Source organism: Astatotilapia calliptera, chromosome 3 (genome assembly GCF_964374335.1).
Source record: "Astatotilapia calliptera chromosome 3, fAstCal68.1, whole genome shotgun sequence".
In the NCBI taxonomy this organism is placed as follows: Eukaryota; Metazoa; Chordata; class Actinopteri; order Cichliformes; family Cichlidae; genus Astatotilapia; species Astatotilapia calliptera.
In genome coordinates, this window is record NC_137424.1 from 3,616,507 (window position 1) to 3,641,600 (window position 25,094).

Genomic DNA, 25,094 nt, shown 5'->3' on the forward strand with positions numbered 1-25,094 from the left:
AACTCAGAGACACAGACTGATGCCACAAAACCAGTAAGTAGGTGTACAGCGCACACTGTAGTGTAGTTTCTATGTTTTTTCTAGTTTTGCCTCCAGATTTTCAATTTTTTACCAGTTGTAATCAGTTTTTACCAATCATTTACTAGTTTAGTCTAGTTTTTATTTTCTGAAAATCCTTAATTTCAGTTTAGTTTTGATTAGTTTCAGCTATAGTTTTAGTTGTGTTTTACAAAAAATTAAGTGTAACAAAATCTCAGTTCCATCATATCAATCATGCTCTTCTGGTTATCCTTGGGTGTTGAGACTAATAACTCTTGCAGCACCGGGTGCTCCTAATTTTGGTTCAAGTGGATTGATAAACTTTTTGAAGGCGATTGACTCACACAGTTATTTAGATGTCCCAGTCCTGTTGTCTCGGGATACATCACGCTGCCTTATCTGGGGTTAGCTGTTTTCTGGGGACGCGGGTTGAGTGGGGGAGCTCTTCAAGGAGGGGGAGTGTGCTCCCCTTGATGAGGTCTTCAAGGTAGGCTAGGTTAACCTTCTTGTGTGAGCTTTTCAAGTGCACTTCAAAGTTTCTAGGATTTATAATTTTATCAATGTCCCTCATAACCCCCTGATGACCCAGTGTTTCATTTTTACGCACTATAGTACACATTTAGTTTTTGCTTGTACCTCTCCTACTCTACTTGCCACTCCTCTAAGTCCTGATGTTTCTTAGAGAGGACAACAGTACCTTTAAAATTATATCACATGTGTGGGGGTGTGGCCTTGCCAATTGTTTTTCTTTTTTTTTTTTTAAACTCAGGTTTTGATTAATTTTCAAAAAATAAACATCTAGTAAATGATTTGAGGGGTCTTTAAGAATTAGGCTCATTTAGTTTCACGGAGAACATGACTAATCTATTAATGTGTGCTCCACACATTGGGACTTTGTACTTATATTTATGTCACTTTTTCCTAATAGACAACTCTTTGACAAAGGCAGAGAGAATTCATAGCAGAATAATTGAGCGAGATTCAAACATAGATTCTTCTGAGGATGAGAGCCATGTGAGCCAGATAGGAGAGGGTGAGAACCCAAGAGGAGCCACACAAAGATTATCAAGATGCAGTGGCAGATGTAATAGAGAAAAACACAGGGCCACCTGGAAACTGTCATCCTATCTGGTCCAAAACCAACCTGTAGGAGAATCTGGAATTTTGATTTTGAGTTAAAAATAAAATATGGGTAAAATGCAGAAATGTTTTGCAGTAAAGTAAAAAATAAGAGTCACAGTTTTAGCTGAATCCATGACACCTGATTGTTTCTACAAGACCACATCGTTGCTAAAAGTTACCAGTGATCTCAATGTGCAAACAGAACTCCCAGTATCTGGAGTTCAATAATAATTCAGTAATGAAAAGTTCTCTCCGAAAATCAAGAAAAGGAAGCCCCAGTCAGATAAGAGTGTAGCAAAATATGGTTCACTCCACTTGCCTGAAATGGTTAACAGTCCAAGGCATTTCAGTTGTAGAATGGTTGGGTGCAACAGTAAAACATATGTGAGATGTGGGAAGCGCCAAATGTTCCTTTGTGTCTCCAAATAAAAATAAAATCACAGTACTTCCTCAGATATCATAAATGAATTGACTTTTGTGAAATAGAAAGCCCAGTGCAATCACTTGTTCCTGAACCAATGGCTTACAGCTAGTTAAGTGTCAGTGACTTCTAAGTTGACCCATGATCTACATTTTTATGATATTGTTATATAAATAAGTTCTAATATCCTGCTTACAAAAATTTCAGTGGAACATGTAATCTTCTTAAATAGCTCTTGAATGTTGTTAGTTTCACATTCGTGATCAATGAACTCCCCTTTTGCACTGTAGTGCACATGTTGTAAAATTTAAATAAAATTAGTTAAAAAAAAATTTTGTTTTTGTAATGTGTTTATTTTACCGTCCCAACACTTGATTTATCTGAAAGAAAAAAAGAAAAAGAAAAAATGAAAATACTTTTCCCTTCTTTCTTTTTCCTTCCTCCCTGGGTCTCAGGAGGACATTGTGTCTCTCTCCACTACAAGACACTTGCTATATCTAAAAAACAGTCATATTCAAAGTAATCCTAAATTGGACTCCGGCGCTTTCTCCCGACTTTTCCTGACATGATTCTGCGCGTGGGCGGAGCAGCAACACAGACGACTCGACTAACGTACTGCTTTGACTTTACTATTGCAGGGCACGCACACATCAATGAGACTAAACACATTTTGCTATAAATCCAGTTAATTTTAGTTAGTTTTGTGAACATTCATTACAGTTTTAGTTAGTTTTCCTTTTTGTTTTGATTTTATTTCCGTTAACGCAAATTTTTTCCACTTCTAGTTTTCATTATTTCATTTGTTGTCTTTAATAATAATAATCTTCTCTGCACACTGGAATAAACATAATCACTATGATCAACATTTTGCTGCGTGTCAATTCACCATCTTATCGATTCAAGTGCTCCATCCTTACGTGGTTTGTGACATTATGTTTATCTAAATCTCCACTCTGTCTCTAAATGTTTGAAGAATTTTTTAAGTTCTGGGTCAAATTTTGAGAATTTGACCATAAGTGAAAGTTATGGCGTTATCACCCCCTTTGGGGATTACTTTTCCCAGTTTTGATGATATTCCTCCCCATTCTATATTCTTTGCAAGTACCCCTCTTCGGTGGCGAGAAACTGTTGGTGTGATCAAGCGGGTGCTGTAAAAACAAAAGCTCAGGACAGAACAGTCACCAATCATGTACTTCATTCAAAATTAACATATATCAAACTTCATTTGATACTCTGGGTGTAATGGTACATTTTAATTTGCACTTCTCAAAACTAAAAACAATATTTTCTTTATTCTACTCTTGTTCTTGTGCAGCACCACCCCTCAGCACATGCCCCTGTTATTTTATCTTACTTTCAAATTGTTGACTACTTCAAGAAAGCGCCCAAAAGACGGGGACCAGTGTTTATCATTACATATCTCCATTTTGAGTGTGGCTGTCTATCATTCCCCTGTTATTGACAGACCTCGGTGGAGGGTTGTTTTTTTTTTACCTCTATAAAAGTTAATTGACTCTTTGCAGTTACCCACTATGGTTAATAATAACATGTTCAGTCCTGAGTGGAATCAAACCTTTTCTTCACTTTAGCATTTAACATTCCCAACCATATAATATGATACATTAATCGAAACACAGCTAATAAAACACAATTTTCTTAATGCAAACATCAGTGACTCAACATTAGCAACCAAAGGGTTCAGTCTGCAGCTCACACTCATGTGAAGCTACAGCCTCCCCCTTTAGTCTCTGTCATCCTTCTGCTCCTGCAAAAACAAAGCAAGACAAAACCTCCACCCTTCTTCTACAGGCTGGGTGAATTGTTGTGGACATTCACTAATCCTAAAGTCAGCACCGTTTTTGTCTCAGTATCAAGTCAGTTAAACTTTTAGTCGTCAGTCCATCACAGTCCAGTCACATGCATACATCCACACACATTCATACCAGATATTGCTGATAATGGAGTCTCACGCGCAGCCTATTCGAGCCTCCATCACCAGCAAGATGACGTCATCATTTTAAAGGAAAACAGCTCCTTGTTTTTGGACTGGATTGACTCGCTGCAATCCTTTTAGGCTCAGGACTTCTCATGTGATCAATGTCACATATAAGTGAATTTCTCCCAAGCCCATTATAATCATGGAGAAAAACACTTTGCCACTGTTTCCAGTAAGAATATTTTATAGCGCTTTAAAGTTCAACCTCTCAGGTCTGGATTAAAGAGCTGATTTGTTAAATCGGGAACTCACAAAATACCAAAATATCACCACCGGTGGATCACACCTCTCAGATGTTCTTATCTCAGTGCACTGTAACAAAAGCACAAACAAACGCAACCAATAAAATACTAATAAAGTAACAAATACTGGGGCCCATTGCAAACATGTCCAAGCATAAAACCATCTTTCTCTCTCTTAGAGAAAGAAAACAATCCAAACCTCACTGATAAAATCAACCTAGTGTCAAGCAAAACCCAAAAATCAACCAAAACTTCACACACTATATTGTGTAGGCATGCAGGTACCGTAACTCCTTTGTGCACTGACAAAAACATGTTGGATTTACTTAATTCAATAGTGGACACTGGCTGCACACAAATGTTTTGCTTTGGCAGAAACTTAAACAACTGAGTCAAATCAACACAACCTTTACATATTCTCTCCGAAATAAGACTCACATCATTCACTCATCATTTTCACTCTGTACCACTGCTCCTTATCAGGCTGTGTGAAGCACAGTAAACAATTCAGTGGAGGCCTTAAGGCATAAACAGACATCACGCACAGACATTGTTTTCACAACCAAACTACTTTAGACCTGGTCCCCTAAATCTACACAAATGCCCTCTGTGTGGCATGAAATGTATTTAACCAATAAACAATCAATGGCTTCTTGTTGTTGTAACCGACTCCGTATTTAGATGTTTGTGTGCAGCATTTGTTAGTAAAGCATTCTTCATTGCATCAGCATGTGTGTGTATCACTCTTTATTGCACAAGCTTGTAGATGTGTATGTGTCATTTCTCACTCAATCAACGAGTGCATATGTTCATATGTGTGTTTCTCTTCATTCTGAGTCAGTGCATGTAGATGTGTGTGTTTGTGTGGGTGTTTGTGTTCATCACCTTCCTGTTCTGGTGTTCTGGGTAAACCACGACCTGAAGCGTGCCCTGGGGTCCTGCCCTCCTCCTTTTCAGTCCGTTTGCATCCGTTGGTGCTGCTGCTCAAAGTCCTGTTCATACTGGTTCTGGCCCCAATTGAGGCAGTGCTTTTCTCCAGTATCCTGCATCTTCTCCTTATTCCACTCCTCCTTAGCTTGACCCTTTTGCTTCTGTAGCTCCTTCAGGGCTTGCTCCTGCTGTTGGAGCTTTTTCGTCAGGTTTGGCGACCTCCTGCTCCAGCAAGCTCCGGCCTGATTCCAAGTCCTGTGTCTGGGACTCCAAACCTGATGGGTTCGATTATCAGCCAGCTCCTTCTGAGCCATGCTCAGTTTCTGCTCTGATGCCCTGAGCTCTTACTGAGGTCAAAAACCTCAGAGTCTTTTCCGTACACGTCAGAGTGAAGTTTATTGATGTTTTCCTTGCTTTGCTCCACGGCCTTCTGCGGCTCTGCTGTTCGGCTCTTCTCAGAGGTCAGCTCCTGGCCGAGCCCCGACACCTGTCCCTTCAGCTTATTTTCTCCTGGTACTTTTGTCCTTTCTGAGGTGCCTCCTGACCTCAGTTACTCCTCCTGTCTCTGGCACGCCCTTTTTGCTGCCCGATCATCCGTGTTGGTCCGTCACTGTCCTGCACAGTTTTAATGCAGAGTTGTTAAGGTCAGCATTCTTTTGCTCGCCCTCACTTTTCCTCCGGGCTTAATGGGCGTCTCATCACAGCTCTGTCAGCTGAAGATGTCTGGAAATCTCCCCGTGTAGTGAAACGGGACTTGGATTTAACGCTCTCCGTCTCCGCTGCATGAGATCGTTTTCCTGCAGCATTTTCAAGTTGTTGTTGTGGGTCCAGCTGCTGTAGCATTTGGTCAGGGTCACATCAAAGATGGTAGGGGGGAGAGCAAAGATGGTAGGGGGGAGAGCAGGAGTCCAGGTCAGCCTCGGCTTTCCGGGCCGACAAAGCAGCCTGTAACCAAGCATAAAGAGAAAAAAAAAAACGAACACAAAACAAAAACAGATGAACAGGAAAATGATGTTGTGTTGGCTGTGTCATTCAGAGAGGGGAGAAACACCGGGACCAGGCCCTGTGTCAACCTTCTCTCCCCCCTTTTTTTTGTTTTTTCTCACCATATAATCCACTCATGACCCGCCAAGCTGACAGGACAACACAGGTACATGTTAAAATTCTTAAGATCGTGTTTAAAAGCCCAAAAATGGAATTTTCTTTCACTCAGTAATCACTTGTATTAATCAGCAGAAAACATGTCACAATTTGAATCTTTTTACCACTAAATTTGTCGTGTCTTCACTGGTTGGTCAGACCAGTGTCTTTTTTTGAAGTTAAGTTGTTGTCCTGCAACCCAGAGAGTTTATTTGTTAGTAGTGGATAAACTTTATTATTTAACGGCGGGTGTATGTTAAGTTTCACTTTTTGTTTCACCTTTTTCTTGTGATGCTCCGGACGCCTTCCCAACCTCCACAAGTCGGTTGGCCCCAATTTTATGTGTTAAAAATTTCTCTTAATTTCTCCTTTAATTCTCTGCTAACTGCTGTCTTTTCCACAGCTACTGATTCTTGCTGAGTTTGGTTTCCATTACTATAATTTTGCTTCGGCCGCTGTGCTTGTGGGGGCAGTTGGTCCAGGCCCGTAGCCACCTGTGTCAACACACTGAGAGATGTATTTAATATCATTTTCATCACTGTTAAATAGACCAGCAAGCAAGATGCCCACCTTTGCACTACAGACTACATGCCAGTCTCCCAACACACTCCTCTCTCTACTTCAGTTTTAAAACCCAACATATTTCACACCACAAAACTGAAATAAATCACAGCTGTATTTATCACACAATCTTACTCTGCCGGCTGAAGTGCCGGTCTAAATCATGCACCATTTGTCTCTTCTATATAAAAACCCAGCCAAACATCAAACATTCAGCGTAGTCATTCAAAACCTTAATTGTAGTATCATAATCAGCAAAATCAGCGTTTTAATTACAGGCATGTATCATTGTTTGCAAATCAAAATTATAAAACTCAATAACACTCTAAACAGGAAGCAAAAATTGTCTGTGCGATTCACAGCAGCTACCTCTTTTGCATGTTCACACACAGTCTAAAAATAGCTCGCAGCGCTGCAGCTGCACATCACACACAGGCTCACAGCCAGTTCACCCAAAGCTCTATTATTTTATATTACAAAGACGTCTTATATTTACAAACACTGACAGGCCTGACAGCTTTAGCGCCTAACCAATTTCGACAAATTTTACCATAACGGGTCCAACCGAAGAAAGATAACTTTTTTGTAATCAATCAACCAGTATCAGACTCTAACTGTATCTGGCCTAATCCCTAAGGTCCCTAACTCAATTTAACTGTGTCCAAAAAAGCACATAACACCATTTCCGACGGTGAAGTGGTGAAACCACTTAGTTGTTCTGGAGTGCCCCAGGCTCCACAGTGACCAACTGACTATCCCTCAAAGAGGACAGGCATTGGGCGTCCCCAACCCTGGCAAGCGTTACCTCTGAGCAATGCGCTTCTTAGCAGTTTCTGACTGCCGTCCTGTAATAATTTTCACCTATCCAATTTCGACAAATTTTACCATCTTTCTGCGAACCATATTTCTTATACCATCATAAAACAATATCATTCATCCACAATAAATCAGCAGTCTAATGTAATGCAAATCAGTTTAACAAATGTAATAGTTATCACCTTCTTCTAATCCACGAGAATAATGCAAACTAAAACTACATAATAATTCACAACCTTTAATAAGGGGTATAACATGGCATAAAATAATATTATAATCTGACAGTTTATATCTGGGACTCTCCACCATTTGACCTTAGAACTGAAGAAGCTTCTCGGATGAGAGGTGAAACGTCTTCAAGTAACTTAAAGAAGTCCAGACGCTTTTCTTTGCAAGCTCCTTTGACATTTGACCACAAGCAATCTTTTCTGGTTTGACGCCGTCTTTGTAGCCAGAAACCAGCTCTCTCCTCGGCTTCCTCCACTACACGCTTCCCCCACGCCAGTCTCCTCCGTCACTATAAAGGGGAGAGTCATGAGCTCCATCACCCTCACCTGTGCCGTCCAACGTCCCGCCACCAGCCTCCACTGCAGCAGGCCAGAGACCACACCCCTGCCGCAATAAGTAAAAGTGCTAAATTAACCGCTGCCTTTGCCCCTTTGGGATTATTCTTATGTCACTGGGATGTTGACCTTTGACCTTCACATTAGAGAGATGGGCAGACATGATTAGTGTATGAATTTTAAAGTAACAGGTAATAAAGAGAGTGTAGCAAATGTAGTCAGGTTTATTACTCTGTATCACACATGAGTGCCCGAGGGAGGCGGGGCTGACTGGGGAGACACAGGAAACAGAGAGACAGAGCTGACTCGACATGAAACGATGAAACGTGGGACATGGGAACAGAAACTAAACACAGGCTGAAATGAACACTGAGGGAGGGAGAACTAAGATTACTGAGAGCCTGATAAATAAGAAGAACAAAAGGCAAGAAAAACAAGAGTCAAAGAAAACCAAAAACACAAAGCATTGGGCCAGGACCCACTGCTGTGACATTTATATGTGATAAAAACATTAAAAACTGCTCAGATGTTGAAATCTTTCTACGTATACTTTAGGTTCAGCTCTCCAGCCTGGCATTTGGTTAAGCATGATTCAAACATTTGATTTTGTTTAACTGGTTTTAATTATAGTTACTTTTTGTGAACATTTGTTGCAGCATTTAAAAATACATCATTTATTTTCAAACTTTTATTTGATTTAGAGCATCATATTTGACCAACGTAAATGTTTTAATTTCATATAAAATAACTGAAACAGTGAACTAAATATCTGAAATCTTTCCTTCCTTAAAAGTTATAATCCTACTTAAGTTATAGTGCAAACGCTTAAGCAACAAATATACTTGATGCTAATTAATTAATATTTCCCTTTGATGTTGCAACTATGCGGTCTCTTCTGTAGAACCTGGGACCATTTCGTGGCCTTTGCGTTTTTTAATTCCACGCCATTTCCACTGTGTTTAATGGAGTATAGCCAAATTTTCAAACATGTATTTTTTTCCCATTTTATTTTAAAATTTCAGTCTGAGTTTTTTAAATGAGCTTAAATAGCTGAGCTAAAGGCATACATCCACTATCGAACTTCGTGGCCGATTTCTGCCCCATTGAAACCCATTATAAACGCTATTTTTCACGGCAAAAAAATTACGGTCAAATCGATCGTGATCGGTTATGTTTCCGTTTCCGTTTGCTGTACTGGCCTTAGAGTTGTAATTATTTTATTTGTCCACCGGGTGGCGCACTTGCTCCACATGTGACGCCTGCTGGAACACAACACCTTCTCCAGCGGCCTGCTCGAGACAGATACCCGGAAAAGGCAGACTAATTTCCCGCGTGCAGCAGCAGCTTGGCCCGCTGCTCGTTCCGGACCATTTTCTGGCCCTTAGGATCGTTTGAGGGTGCATTAATTTCTTTTAATCAACAGGAAATGACGTATTTGTTTTCACGTGGTAGCGGAAGTGTGTGCTGCAGACACGGGAACCGAACCATATGCTCCGGCGCTGCGCGAAACACACCCGCGGCAGAGGCACTCCTCCCCGGGGGAGCAGGAGCAGCAGCGCCGCCTGGGGACATTTTTGGCTTCTGCAAAAAAAATTTAAAACGGATCGAAATTAATGTTGGTGCCAATCTTTTGTCCATCTAAAGGCCTAATTACAATAACAATAAAATATTACTTCAAATGTTTTTTTTGGAAAATATTTTATGTTTTATGTTTTATGTTTTTGGGGCAAAAAAAGCAGTGACGCTCATGTGACGAAACCGGGATATAAAGGGTTAAAATCCGCGAAATGTAATTAAAACTTGACATGAATATTTCAAGGAGAAGTAGGTCTAAAAGATTGGCTAATTTAAAGTGGAATAAAATATTAATATATGAATTTTTTATAGCACTTTTTGGGCGTGGTCAATAGTGTGCATTTTATGAAATGCGCTCCTGGAAAAAAAATAAAAGGCGATCGAAATGACTGTTGGTGCCAATCTTTAGTCCATCTAAAGGCCTAATTATAATAACAAACAAATATTACTTCAAATGTTTTTTTTGGAAAATATTTAGTTTTTTTGTTTTTTGGGGCTAAAAAAACAGGGCGCTCATGTAATAAAACTGGGATTTAAAGGGTTAAAACAATGAAAATATAATTAAAACTTGACATGGATATTTTAAGCAGAAGTAGTTTTAAAAGATTGACTAATTTAAAGTAGAAAAAAATATTGATATATAACATTTTTAGAGCACTTTTGGGGCGGGACCATTTTTGGTCCCGAGGTTCACGAAAGGATGGGATTTTGAGGTTCTTTTTTTTTTTTTTTTTTTTAAATGACATCAGAAACAGCAGTATGCGACATTACGTGATGGCAGAGCTTCAGTTCATCCTTTGTCATTTTTTTTTTTTTTTTAATAAATAGGACAGGGGGAATGAATGAGAGAAAGAGGGGGAGAGAAAGAAAGAAAACCAAAGGGGAGAAGAGACGGTGAGAAGGGGGGGGAAGAGAGAGAAAAAAAAACAAAAAAAAAACAAAAAAAAAAACTCCTGGGTCACCTGTATGGAGAAAAAAAAACCAAACAAAAAACAAACAAACAGAGGAGACAGCAAACAACAAAGAGCAACATAATAATAGAGAAAACAAAGCACCATCACAATAAACTAGCTAGTCATAGATATCAATAGTTACTAAATAATAAACGATATTGTGCAGCACGCAAGATAGACAGCGCACAGTGTGCTTTGAGGCAGCAGCCAAGAAAGCTTTAGTCCGCGTCTGTGAATACCCATGTGTACACCTGTGTGCATACCTGTGTGGATCAGCATGCTTGCATTCCAAAGGTTTCTCCATGTAATGATCTGCTAGGGAGTGTGGGGAGCCACAGCCCTGTCCTCCAGGGTGTGAAGCGGGTATGGAGGAGATCAAAACTCCAGACATCCAGAGGCCCCCAGAACACAAGAGACCATGGAAGACCAACAGAGGGGCAGCCGCGCCACTGTTCCAGTAAGAGCTGAGGAGAGTCCCAGATGAGGGCTCGCCCAGCAGCCGCGGAGCAGAAGCCAGGGGGAGTTGCAGTGACGCGCCCGTGAGCTCCGCCGGCCCCCAGCTGTGCCTGAGTGACCGAGCCCCAGGCCGAGAGGCCGGGGGCACCCCATCTCCAAAGGGGCCCGAGCGAGCCCCAGGCCCCAGGCCCCGACAAGCGGCCGCCAAGGAGTGAGCCGGTGTGTACCCGGACGCCCACCCCCAGACACAAAGAACCACCAACACACCGACACCTGAGGGAGTCCGCCACCGGCAGGGGAAGTGGTGGTGGGTGGAGATAGGCCTCCATACCTTGGAGGGCCTGAGGAGATTTTGAGGTTCTACCAAGGTTAAACAAAATAATATTTTCCAGTTACAGAAATCATAAAGTCCAAACTAAAGTGCTACTGTTGCTATATGCATTTCATATAAATCATGGATGATGGTCCTGACATGAAGGAAGATAAGATAAGATAACCTTTATTAGTCCCACACGTGGGAAATTTGTTTTGTCACAGCAGGAAGTGGACAGTGCAAAAGTTATGACGCAAAAATTAGAATACGATAAGAATAAATACAGTACACAACTGTACAGAATAGAATAAAATAATATACTATATACAGTAGAATAAAATAGAATAAAAATATACAATAAGATAAAAATAGAATACAAATGCTATATACAACTGAGTAAAAATACAACGATGCCAGAAAAGATTATTGCACTTAGTATTATTGCATATGTATGGATGTGTGTGTTTGTTCAGTTAAAGTCTTTGTTGTGGAGTCTGACAGCAGTGGGGAGGAAAGACCTGCGAAATCTCTCCGTCCCACACCGTGGGTGCCGCAGTCTCCCACTGAAGGAGCTGCTCAGTGCTGTCACAGTCTGCTGCATGGGGTGGGAGACGTTGTCCAACAGGGATGACAGCTTAGCCGCCATTCTCCTGTCACTCACCACCTCCACTGGGTCCAGAGGGCATCCTAGAACAGAGCTGGCCCTTCGGATCACCCTGTTCAGTCTCTTCCTGTCCCCAGCAGAGATGCTGCCGCCCCAGCAGACCACACCATAAAAGATAGCAGAAGCCACCACAGAGTCATAGAAGGTCTTCAGGAGTGGGCCCTCCACTCCAAATGACCTGAGTCTCCGCAGCAGGTACAGTCTGCTCTGCCCTTTCCTGTAGAGGGCGTCTGAGTTATGAGTCCAGTCCAGTCTGTTGTTCAGATGAACACCAAGGTACCTGTAGCTGTCCACAGCCTCGATGTCCATACCCTGGATGTTCAGTGGTTGCAGTGGAGAATGCTTGTGCCTGCAGAAGTCTACCACCAGCTCCTTGGTTTTACTGGCATTGATCTGGAGGTAGTTCAGCTGGCACCAGTCCACAAAGTCTTGAGTCAGTCCTCTGTACTCCTTGTCGTCCCCATCAGTGATGAGGCCGACTATTGCAGAGTCATCAGAGAACTTCTGCAGGAAGCACTGGGTGGAGTTGTGGGAGAAGTCTGCAGTGTAGATGGTGAAGAGGAACGGAGCCAGAACCGTTCCCTGTGGGGCCCCCGTACTGCAGACGACCCTGTCCGACACACAGCCCTGAGTCCTCACATACTGTGCTCGGTCGGTGAGGTAGTCCAGAATCCAGGTAGTGAGGTGATGGTCCACTCCAGAGTTCTCCAGCTTGTCCTTCAGAACCGAGGGAAGAATGGTGTTGAAGGCACTGGAGAAATCAAAGAACATGATTCTCACAGTGCTTCCAGCGGTCTCCAGGTGAGCGAGGGAACGATGTAGGAGGTGAATGACGGCATCATCTGCTCCAATGCCAGGCTGGTAGGCAAACTGAAGTGGGTCTAGTGATGAGCTTGTTAGGCGCCGAAGCTGAGCCAGGACCAACCGCTCCAGGGTCTTCATCAGGTGGGATGTCAGAGCCACCGGCCTGTAGCTGTTGAGGTCCTTCGGGCGTGAAGTCTTTGGCACTGGAACAACACAGGAGGTTTTCCAGAGCTGTGGGACTCTTCCCAGCCTCAGGCTCAGGTTGAAGAGGTGCTCCATCACCCCACACAGTTGGTCCGCGCAGGACCTGACGACCCTCGAGCTGATGCCATCTGGGCCCGCTGCCTTCTTGCCATTAATCCTCCTCAGTTCCCTCCTAACCTGGGTGGTTGAGAGAGACAGGCTGGAGCCTTGTGTTGAGTGTGTATTGGATGCTGTTGTTGGGGGTGGGGGGGGAGGGGGGTGAGCAGGGTGAATAGAAGAGGTGTGAAGTGTCTGAGGTGTCAGAGGTGGAACAGCAGCAGTGGGGGTGGGTGAGTCTGCAGCCGATGTTGCAGACTGCCTCATGGCTGAATCAAATCTGTTGAAGAAATGATTCAGTTCATTTGCCCATCTCACATCCCTCCCAGGCAGAGAGTTCTGCTGTTTGTGGCCCGAGATGGTTCTGAGGCCTCTCCAGACTTCACCAACGTTGTTTTTCTGAAGCTGGTTCTCCATCTTCTGCCTGTAGCTCTCCTTCCCATTCCTTATCAGTCCCCTCAGCTCTCTCTGCACCCTTTTCAACTCCTCTTTGTCTTTGGATTTGAAGGCCCCCCTCTTCTGCTTGAGGACAGCTTTAATTTCTGGGGTAATCCAAGGTTTGTTGTTGGAAAAACACTGTACAGTCCTGGTAGGTACGGTGTTATCCACACAGAAAATAATATAGTCAGTAATGCATGTAGTAAGGCTGTCGATGTCCTCTCCGTGGTCGTCACAGATCACCTCCCACACAGTCGACTCAAAACAATCCTTAAGAGCCTCCTCGCTCTCCTCCGACCATCTCTTCACTGTGCAGGTGGCTGGTGGCTCCCTTTGCACTAAGGGCTCATACACAGGGACAAGGTGCACCAGGTTGTGGTCAGACTTGCCCAGTGGAGGGAGAGGTGATGAACTGTATGCCTCTTCTGCATTGGCATACAGTAAGTCCAGTGTTTTATTGTCTCTGGTTGGGCAGGTCACATACTGGGTGAAGGTGGGCAGTGTGGAGTCCAGTGAGGCATGATTGAAGTCCCCTGATATTATGAGAAGGGCTCTCGGTGATTGTGTTTGCAGTCTGCTGACCACAGAGTGGAGAGAGTCACAGGCTGCATCCGCGTTGGCCGAGGGGGGGACATATGCTGTTATTGCGATAACATGCGAGAACTCCCGGGGCAGATAGTACGGACGCATGCTAACGGCTAACAGCTCAATGTCTCTGCTGCAGAGTTGTTCTTTCACAGTGATGTGCCCAGGGTTACACCATCTGTCGTTCACAAAAACTGCCAGTCCCCCTCCTTTCCTCTTACCGCTCTCTCTCGTCCTGTCCGCTCGCAGCATCTGAAATCCCGGTAGTGTCACGCTCGTGTCCAGAGTTAGCGGTGTTAGCCACGACTCCGTTAGCATCATGATGCTACATTGTCGGTACTCCCTCTGTGACCAGGTTAGCGACGTGAGCTCATCCATCTTATTGGGTAAAGATCTTACGTTTCCAATGATTACAGAAGGAAGAGATGGTCGATAATGTCTCCTTCTCGGGCGACGGCGCTCCTTCCCAGCACGACACCCCCGTCTTTTCCTCCTCAGCTCGCTGGGAATGTCGGGTCTGTCCGCCGACAGTACCGCTGCAGGACGCAGCGCTAACAGCTGATCCTTACTGTAAACAAAGGATCCCTGCTCTGGGTCCCAAGACACGCGTGAAAAAAGTAGAAATAAACAAAGAAAAACGACCAGAACTAGCACAAAACGGTAGAACATGGTTGCAGAGTCTAATTACTGATACGTTAGTTATAAAAAATTACGAGAAGAAAAAGATAAGAAAGAAAGAAACTCAGAATGAGCAGAGCTGCTGTAACAGGCTGCTGCACACGGGGGGCGCCGGATAAGTGATGGATGGAGGGAATTTTACTTCAGCCACAGAAATCCTAAACAGGAAGGAGGAGCAGAGTTACAGTGGATCACTATCCAGCAGGGAAACAAGGTTTATTTCAATTTCTTGGCCATGAGTGAGATTTACTGAGTGGGCAAATTAGGGAGACGACACCATCAGATCCCGAGCCCTCCATGTGTTAATCAAGAGACGGCTGCTGTGCTACATCCATAAATAATGAATAAATTAGGAGCTAAAGCTGAAAGGACAGTTTATTTGTACCATCTTCACGTGAACACATTCAAGAACATCACAGATGAAGAAACATTAAAAACTTCCACACTACATAAAGCAAGAAAAATAGTTTTTCTTTCAGGTGGTTTCAGAAAAACAGAAACATCAAACATCTCCAAGACTCTCATTGAAAGAACTAAAAACCTTTGTTCTCATGGTCCAATCATGAGTGAACTCCCCGATGAAGCCTTGTGTGCTAAAACATGTCAGAGTTTTAAAGGTTAAACATGAGTTTCCAAAACGTTTTGCTGGAGAACAATGAACTATTTGACTGAGTTTCAATCATTTACAGACGAGCAAAACCAGGACAGAGAAAAAAGGACAAAACTGACTCAGTAAAACAACAGAAAAGAAGATCCCATATAGATCTGTATTATGTAGAAGTTCAGCCCAGCAACCAGTTCAGTTCAACACAAGTTTAAATGATTCTATCTGAACTCTGTGGAGCCTGATCTCAAGCTTTTTGAGTCTGACACAGAAACCAGAGGATCTTTCTGTGTAACAGTGAAACAGTTTATTAGTAACGTGGGATCGTTTGTGTGCAGAGTATGAACTGAGATTCCTGAAGCTCTTGTCACACTGGTCACAGCTGTAGTTTCCGTCCATGTGTGTACGTTCATGAATGTTACAATGACCTGACTGTGAGAAGCTTCTCTCACAGTGTCTGCACTTGTGTGGTTTCTCTCCTGTGTGGACTCGTTTGTGTGATTTAACCTCGCCTGCAGTGGTGAAGGATGACCCACACTGATCACAGAGGTGCTTTTTAACCCCACTGTGAATCAGTTCATGTTTTTTTAAATCACTTGGTGCGGTGAAGCTTCTCCCACATTCTTTGCAGTATTTCAGTTTGTCTCCAGTGTGTCTACGTTGATGTGTTTTAAGGGCAGCTTGCCGACTGAAAATTTTTCCACAGAGGTCACAATGAAAGTCTTTCCCACCACCACAGTGATGACAGGGTTGAGAACTGGATCCATCTGTGTCGCTCTGCTTCTAAACAAAGACACAAAGACAGTGTAAGTCAGTCCTTCAACATTTGTATCCTGAACGTCGCCTGAAATAAAGAGCATCTCTGCAGACGTCCAACTACATTTGACTGTTTCAGTTAACACACTCAGTTTACTGGGCTGCAATAACTACAATACTACCACATAGGGATGGGTACCGGTGACAACTTGGTGCCATCATGGCACTGGTTCTGACATAAACGGTAGTAACCAGACCGAAAAGCAGCGCACATTTCGGTGCTTTTTTTTCCTGAGATGTCACACACTTTGGATTCCAGCCAATCATTTTACGTTTCCGAGGATAGTAGGCGGGGCCAGGTACGTACGTTCTTTTAGAGCAGAGCTACAGATTAAAAATGCCCAAAGCGAAGCGGTCAAAAGTCTGGCTGTACTTCACAGCAAAAGATGCAAACTCAGCAGCCTGCAACAAGTGCTTTAAGCTGATACTGTGACACTGTCAAAGGAGGTAACACATCAAATCCGATGAAACACCCGGCGACGCACAGCGTTTTTTTTAAAAGCCGAGAAATGCGCTGTATTTGATAGCTTGCTGCGAGACCTAACACTGAGCGTATCTACTGCGGGTGGGTTGCCTGTTATGCAACATCCCCCAAAAACACGAAGAGGAGAGTCCTGGCCCCTAGCCCTGCCAGTGTAGCAGAAATGATGAGGATGATGATGGCAGCAGCAGCCGTTCTTCTCTGCGTGAGTAGCTTAATGTTGGTCGTGTGTAATTTACGTTGAGTAGGCTAACCACGTTATTACATTAATGCATGTAAGGTGAACTAGCAAACATCATCATAGCTACATGCGGCTGTCTTCTTGTTTGCTGGCAGATACTCCCTTCACCCTGGCCAAAAAGGCTAAAATGACCAAAGAAAAAGTGGAAAACAGATGAACATGAGAGGTTTAGGACAAAGTTTGTGTTTTTTCCATTGTTTAAGCACTGCTTCCAGCCAAGAGTGATACCATATATGCCCCATAGCTGCAGAAAAGGCTAACATTGTTATCTTTTTACAAAAAAACAGCTGAACATGAGAGGTTTTTGGACCAATTTAGTGTTCTCCATTCTTTAAGCACCGGTTTGAGCACCGTTTGAGCACCGGCACCGTTTCAAAAGTACCGATTTGGCACCGGTATCGGATAAAACCTAAACGATACCCATCCCTACTACCACCATAATACTACAGTAATACTAAAATCATAACTGAAAGGAAAATCTGAATAATCACTCAGAGCTGCTTTTCCATGCAGTAGAATTGCTAACATGCTAACACAGTTTAATGAGCAGAGTTGTTCCAAACAGTCAGGCTAAAATGACAAGATAACAATATAAATACATACCTCACAGTGTCTGCACTTATAGAGTCTCTTTCTGGTGTGGATCTGTTGGTGTCGTCTCAGGTGATGTGGAGTTTTAAAAGTCTTCTCACACAGGTCACATTGATAAGGTCTCTCCTCAGTGTGGGTAAACATGTGTTGTTGTAAGTGTGTGTGAGTTATAAACTGTTTGCCACACTGTTCACAGCAGTACACATCATGTCTGGTGTGAATGCGTAGGTGTTTATTTCGGCTCCCTCTCTGGCTGAAAGTTTTTCCACAGATGTCACAGCTGTATGGCTTAATTCCAGAGTGGGTAACTAGATGACTCTGTAAGCTGCTACTTTGAGTAAAAGCTCTGCCACACTGATCACAGCTGTATGCTTTAACTCCACTGTGGATGAGTTGGTGTTGTTTTAGGGAACGCTTCAAGGAAAAAGACTTTCCACACAAGTCACAGCTGAACGGTCTCTCTCCAGTGTGGATGACCTGATGCTGTTTTAGTGAAGCCCTCACAGTAAACTCCATCCCACACTCGTCACATTTGTATGCCTTAATTCCAGAGTGGGTAACTAGATGCCTCTGTAAGTTGCTACTGTGAGTAAAAGCTCTGCCACACTGATCACAGCTGTACGCTTTAACTCCACTGTGGACGAGTTGGTGTTGTTTTAGGGAACCCTTCCTGGAAAGAGAATTTCCACACATGTCACAGCTGAACGGTCTCTCTCCAGTGTGGATGACCTGATGCCGTTTTAGTTTAGCCCTCACTGTAAAACCCTTCCCACACTCGTCACAGGTGTGTTTTTTCTCTCCCTTTCTTCTGTGAGGTTTGTCGGCCTCCTGAGAGCGCTGACTTCTGGCTCCATGTTGGTCCTGCAGTGACAGAGATACAAACAGAGGCAGTGAGTGAAATGCAGTCGTGGAACAAACTCAACCTTCAAACTCCATTAACACTAGTTTTAAACCTGAAGGTGGAGCGTGGCACCAAACACCTTAAAGGTCTCTTATCCCCACCTGCTGGTAGTTCTAACACATTACATCCAACCTGCTGTTAATCCAAGAAAGGTTATTATGCATTTTATCAATATTAGTATAGTATGAACATCTTCACACTAATCTGGACGCCTTATTCTGGACTAACTGAAGTCTGTTAAGATCTGTCTTATTAGCTGCTGACCAAATGATTGAACAATACTCCAGATGAGACATTACTAGTGCATTAATGACATCTTTCATAATGAAGAAGTGATACACAAAGAGCATTTCATATCCATAGCTATGCCTTGTCGGCAGAGTTATGTGGCATTAGTGATGTTTGTACTTTCAGCGTTAACTTGGTTTTAAAGCCTTTAAAATATACGCCGTTCAATAGTCGACCTTAATCTGACAGAGAATGTGATGATTTTGTGGATAATTAAAGTCAGTCATATATCCACAAACACAACAAGCTGAAAGTCAGTGATGCTGCTCGGTTTGCAGTCCTGAACATCACGGCACAAGCAGGATCCACTGCACTGTTAATGTTAGCTGTGTTATATTGCTGCCTCTGTTCGGTGGTGTCGAGCCAAACGCACTTTAACGTGTGTTTGAACGAGCTGACGGTTCACTCGTTAAGCTGAAAGAAAGATGCTTTAATCACAGCAGTCACACATGTGTCCACTGCACCATCTGGAACTCTTCTTGTTTACACTCGTAATAACACAAACACTAAATCCTGCTTCTCTGGTGCTGTTGTGTAGCAGTGTGTACACCTGAGACTGTCACCTGTCTGTCTGTCCTGCACTCTCTGTTTCTTTCTCTCTGATTGTGGAATAAAAGTATGAACATGTGTTTATAAGTTACACTTGTGTTTGAATCCTGCAGCTTATCACACATTTGATTTCCATGTGTGACGACTGCAAGTGTCCAGAGTGAGGACAGACTGAGGGAGCCACTGCTGCACATCATCTGTGAGGCTTTGCAGCCCTGATGATCCACCAGGACAAACTCAGCAGTGTGTGAGGAAGAGGAGGAGGAAGAGCCAGCAGCAGCTGACAGATGGAGAGAATAGACAGACTGTTCCCTGTTTGTGAAGGACTGCTAGGAAAGTTTAACATAACTGTCTGTGCTGAATCAGTCTTATTAGGTAATGTTCAAATAATGTGATCATCCCAGTGTTTTCAGTGTGGGAGAAAGTACTCAGAGTACTCAGGGCCTTCAAGCTACACACTATGAAAGGCAGCAACAAGTTTAATGTTCAGAAACCTAAAGTCTGTATCAGCAGCAGAATGGAGCTAAAATAAATGTTGGTTTCAGTTCTATGAAGCTTTGAGTATTTTGGATCAGTAGCTGCTGTGTTTGTTGCATCATATTGCTGTAACTGTTTATATGCTTTATATATTCTGAGCTAAGTTGATCTATAGTGTTACATCATATTCTATAAGGATGTTATGTGTTTGTAGACTTTCTGCCCAGTTTGACCCATTTAGCAGAAGTCAGCCTGTTTAAGGCTCTGATATCTATTCTGTGTGACTTACAGCAGTTATGACAGGGTCTGATTTTCTCACCCAATAAAGGAATATTTCATATATCAGTCTACTCTTCATTCTATCAGACACAGTTATCACAGCTCCTACATTTGCTTTTTACACATATATGTAAGCATTGAGCCACATTTAGTACCAACATATTAAATGAACAATATTTGTCTCTTATATATGATACATCTGTATACACACTGTCACAGATACTTGTCTGTGAGTGAAGTGATTAATATAATAACTATAATATTGGCCATATTATATTTACATTACCACAGTGAGATGACTTTAGTCTCATGAACAACATCAGCTAATTGTTATTTACAGCTAATCTTAAACGACTGTTCAGCACAGAAATGAAGCCCAACAATCATGTTTCACAGTCCTGTGGTCTCAGCCTCAGATACTCATCAAATCACACAGAGCTCATGTAGAAACAAATGAACTAAATATGTTCTCCTTCATTTCTGTCAAACAAAGCTGTATGAAACGTTTCCAGCTGTTAGTATCATGGTTGCTAGGCAACCTGGGCAGCGCGACGGAGGCTAGACATCCCATTTCACGAGCCTACGAGCCTCGCACTTCGGCCTTAGCGGTCTTTGAGTACGCGGCCCTTGAGGACTTTAAAGCTGCAGAACCTGAATCGGGATACAGCCATGATGATCTCCAGCCTCGTGCTCGCCAACATTCTCACCTGAGTTAAGAAGACGATCACTGAAATGGTCTCAGCAGGTCCTTTGATGACATCAATGAAATGCAGTGGTAAGGCTTTTTGGGGATTAAGTTCGTTTTCATGGCAAAGAAGGACGATGCAGTTCATCTGATCACTCCTCATAACATTCTGGAGTGCAGGCAAAATGCTATTATAAAAACTTAAGCAGCAACTTCTCCAGGTTCCAATATTTATGCAATTCTCAAACCTTTTGGCCACGACTGTATAACCTCTTCTGAAGTTTAGTGGATATTATACATGGTTATGCTCAGGATGTGTCGGCCAGTTTCCACTGGAAACGCCTTTTGGTTAAACTGTCAGCGAGGAATTTGCATTTGCACTGTTACATTTTTATATAACTTTAATGCACATAAACAACAGCTGCTTGTTTCAGTGAAAATACATTGATGGGTTTTTAATAAAGTTGTGCAGCTGTAAAGTATTTTGTCTGGTGTCAATTATATCGTCAGCTACATCGTTATGGCAAATGTTCAAATGTATATGGTGATAAATATCTTTGGTCATATGGTCCTGCTCTGTCTGTCACCTTCTGTGTTGAGCTCATTGTTTCCTCTGTAGTGGCTGAGCTGAGTCCAAGTAGCTGAAAATGTTCCTCTGCTGCTCCGTCAGACTCTCCTCCTCCTGCTGATCAGCTGGGACACAAAACAGATCTTTGTTAGGCTCCACACTGCACTGAAGAGTCAAAGTGTCTCATATGTTCATCTGACAAGTAAAAGAACACATTTTTGTTTCCCGAGGTGGGCAACTTGTTGGAAACAAACACAAAAGGTTTGAGCACTGATACCTGCCATTGCTGGCATTGAAAGATGCAACGCCAGCAATGTGGATTGTCAAGACTCAAACCAATCATCAAGCAAAGACAACAGGGATCATTTGTTTCTGTTTATTTAGCATTCACAGCATTTGTAGTTGCCTTCTGTGCAGGGGAAGTCCACGCACACTGTGTGGTACCGCCATCCGCAGAAGGTGCATTCAACCTCTGTAAGAGAAACGAGATTGTCTGAGACTGAAATGATATTCACTAAAGAAGTGGTGATTTGTAAAACTTCACATTTTGATCCGGGACGTACTCTGCATGAAAACAAGCGCTCACTCTTCCTGCTCAACAAATGACAAGGGCGGAGCCTTATACCACGTGATACAGAAGCTGTGCCGTGTGATGCTAAAATTAGCAGGGAAAAACAACGGAGAGCACGTCAGGGATGACGAGAAAGTGACAGGAGAAAATCCGTCCCGGTCAACCACCCAAACATCAATAACGGGAACCTTATACAGCGCTTCCCTATACACGTCGAACTCCCGCAGGCACAAAGACATCACGGAGGCTATCACTTATCACCTGACCAAAGATATGGCTCCATCAACACTGTGCAAAACGAGGGATTTAGGAAAACGATCAACACCCTAGACAAACGCTACACAGTGCCGTCCCGCAACTATTTTTCTATTGCTGCACTACCTGCTCTGTACACGCAGCGTCGAGCAACGGTGGAGACGGAATTTCAAGCAGGACAACATTTTGCTGCAACAACAAAACGTGAGACATTTGTTGTTTTATGTTTATTTATTGTTATGAGAGAATCATGATCTCAATTCTAAGCCAAAACATCGTGATTCTCATTTTATGCAAAATCGTGCAGCCCTAACATTAACACAAAACTATTGTTTCACCAGAGAAACACACATGAAGAGAGAGAGACAATAACAGCTACCAAACAGTCGTCATAATTCGTCACACAATGAGAAAAGGACAAATCAACAAGTAACAATGACTAATTAATATTAAAATCTGTAACATAATGTATTGTTTGGAGTTTAGTCTGATTGGTTCAGGATGAGCTGCCATTATCCAATCACACGTCTGCTTACCTGCATCTTTTCTCTTTTTTCTAACCTGAGCACCTGATGGCTTTGAACTTTTGTTGTCCATCTTCCATTGGTTTGAATTTTGCGCTCCAGTACAAACACAAATCCCCCAACCCGAGGATCAGCACAATTAACCTAACAGCAGGCACGTGCAGAGGGGGGGGGCTAGAGGGGCTTGAGCACCCGCCCCTTTCCTGATGGGTGCCCAATGTGCCCTTTTGTTGAGGCAACTTCTTTTTTTAAATTATTATTTTATTTTTTTATGTGTGTGGTTGTGCGGAGTCCTGTCTGTGCCCCTCAACAATAATATTTAACTATTAATCACAGTTTTGCTAAATAAAAGGATCTGGCTTGCATCAGTCACATGATCACATTTAACCAATGATCGCCCTTGACGGCAGAACGCGCTGGTTACGAGCCGGGAACGAGCTCACAAAGAGCACGCGCATTTTTAGCGGTCCGGAGCTGTAGGAGAAACACAAGTTAACTCAGAGACACAGACTGATGCGACACAACCAGTAAGTAGGTGTACAGCGCACACTGTAGTGTGTAGCACACAGGAGTGTTAGCTTATTACGTACACGTTGGTAAGCTGTCTTGTTGCAACTGACGAACTGAAACAAACGAGCGTGCTGTGTGTGCAACAGCGCGACAAACATTACCTGTCCTTTTATGAACTGCACAAGTAGTGCTGGTCACAGCTGCTGGCTACCTGTGTAAGGCTGTCATGGGTCTGTAGCTCTGTCACCGTGTTAGGGAACATATTTAGTTTTAAAGTAAGTTTCCGGGGCTTTTCCTGCCTTTCTGGGGGGATTATATTTCACTAAAAAACGATCTAATATGCATGTCCCCATAATTATGCATTATTATAATTATAATATATTAAAAAACACACGCTGTATTTTAAAGAACATACATTAAGAAGCAGATTATATTAGATTTATATTTTAAATAAGACAAAAGTTGGATTTTACAGCAGTAAAATGATTGTATCTCTACAGTTTAAACATGTAATAAGCTTTGCCCTGCACAGAGTGGATAGTGAAACAAATGGAATCATCATAAACACATTATTTCATATTTATTACTTCCCCCTCCTCATTGCTTTATTATTGTAGCTCTAGTAATAAATAATAATGTAAGGATTCTGGATCAGCACCATGATGCCCATAGTATATACAGTATTCTGAAGAAGGTCTAAAGTGTCACTGTGTGTGCGTGCATGTGTGTGTTTTATTTAGATGGATTTAAAAAAAAAATATTCCTCATGATATAACATTGTGCAGACATGGCTGGTAAGGACATGAGGAGGAAACAGTAGGAGCTGTGTGAGGCTACTAAAGGCAGGGCTATAACATTTTTCTGTCATCATTTTATTATAGATTAAGTGCAAGAGTTGTTAGGTGTGGATAATTAGATTATAGTTTATTGCAATAGCAAGTTGTGCCTTGTTCTCACATAGACAGCAAGTGCAGAGTAATATATGAAATGATGGGATGGAAGGAAGAAGAGAAGCAAAGAGTGATTCACAGGCAGAGCCTAAATTATTTCTCACAGTTTTTCGTTGCCTTATGGTTCCAAGCGCTGTCATCACATCACAGGCCCCACTCTGGTGGGAGCATCTGTGATCATGCCCTTGCAAGTAAAAGCTGCAGCGTCTGTGTGTTTCTACCTTTATATTCTCAGCTGAAGAAGTGTCTTTAGAATAAATCTCTTGACACAATTAAATCTCAATCACAACAATGTGGCGCTCCGAAATAAGACTCACACCGTTAATTCATAATTTTCACTCTGCGCCACTGCTCCTTATCAGGCCGTGTGAAGCACAGCACACAGTTCAGTCGAGGCCTTGAGCCACAAACAGACGTCACGCACAGACGTTGTTTTCATAACCAAACTGCTTTAGACCCTGTCCCCTAAATCTGCACAAATGCCCTCTGGGTGACATGAAACGCATTTAACCAATAAACAATCAATGGCTTCTTGTTGTTGGAACAGATGCTGTGTTTGGATGTTTGTGTGCAGCATTTTGCATGTCAGCATAAGCATCTGTTAGTAAAGCATTCTTCATTGCACAAGCGTGTGCATGTGTGTGTGGATCACTCTTCATTGCACAAGCGTGTGCATGTGTGTGTGGATCACTCTTCATTGCACAAGCGTGTGCATGTGTGTGTGGATCACTCTTCATTGCACAAGCGTGTGCATGTGTGTGTGGATCACTCTTCATTGCACAAGTGTGTGTGTGTGTCAGAAGTGAAGGGATTGTTAACAACAGTTTAATAATAAAATGTAATGTGATAGTTGCACTTTATTAGCTCCCCACAATCGTATGAATAATAACCATGAATGCACTGCATGCTCATAGCAAGTTCTTTAGGTTTAAAGTGAGATCCTGCTTTAAAGGGCGCTTCATCTGCTGGGAATGACATGTTTCTTCTAGTATGTAAGGCTCAGCCCATCTTACTGGGACTTACTTTTGTAGATCCACATGCTCTAAACCTGCTGCTCCATGATTGGTGCAGAAGCTTTAAGCTCCTATTAACAAATAATGACCATGGACTTAGTTGTTACTACAATAACTTATCATTGAGCAACTTTTAATTTTACTTGTAAAACTATGCAAGTAGAATTGAATGGGGCACAGTGAGCTGAGCACAGG

The 25,094-nt window shown here is 42.6% G+C and overlaps 1 protein-coding gene across 1 annotated transcript; it reads right to left on the reverse strand.

Annotated features, from left to right (window-relative positions):
• Positions 1 to 14,786: 14,786 nt before the first annotated feature.
• On the reverse strand, positions 14,787 to 24,298 carry LOC145423794 (uncharacterized). The gene is made up of 3 exons (XM_080296629.1): positions 21,096 to 24,298; positions 17,342 to 18,190; positions 14,787 to 15,983 (listed from the first exon to the last, which is right to left on the reverse strand). The coding sequence occupies exons 1-3, from the start codon at positions 21,111 to 21,113 to the stop codon at positions 15,396 to 15,398; spliced, it is 1,455 nt and encodes a 484-aa protein (XP_080152755.1). The 5' UTR covers positions 21,114 to 24,298; the 3' UTR covers positions 14,787 to 15,395.
• Between the last annotated feature and the right edge of the window lie 796 nt (positions 24,299 to 25,094).

Bases quoted from the DNA above. Each gene is read 5' to 3' on its own strand.
- LOC145423794 (XM_080296629.1), bottom strand. The intron at 15,984-17,341 runs GTATGTATTTAT...GTCTTTGTTTAG, and splicing joins ATAAGTGCAGACACTGTGAG to AAGCAGAGCGACACAGATGG.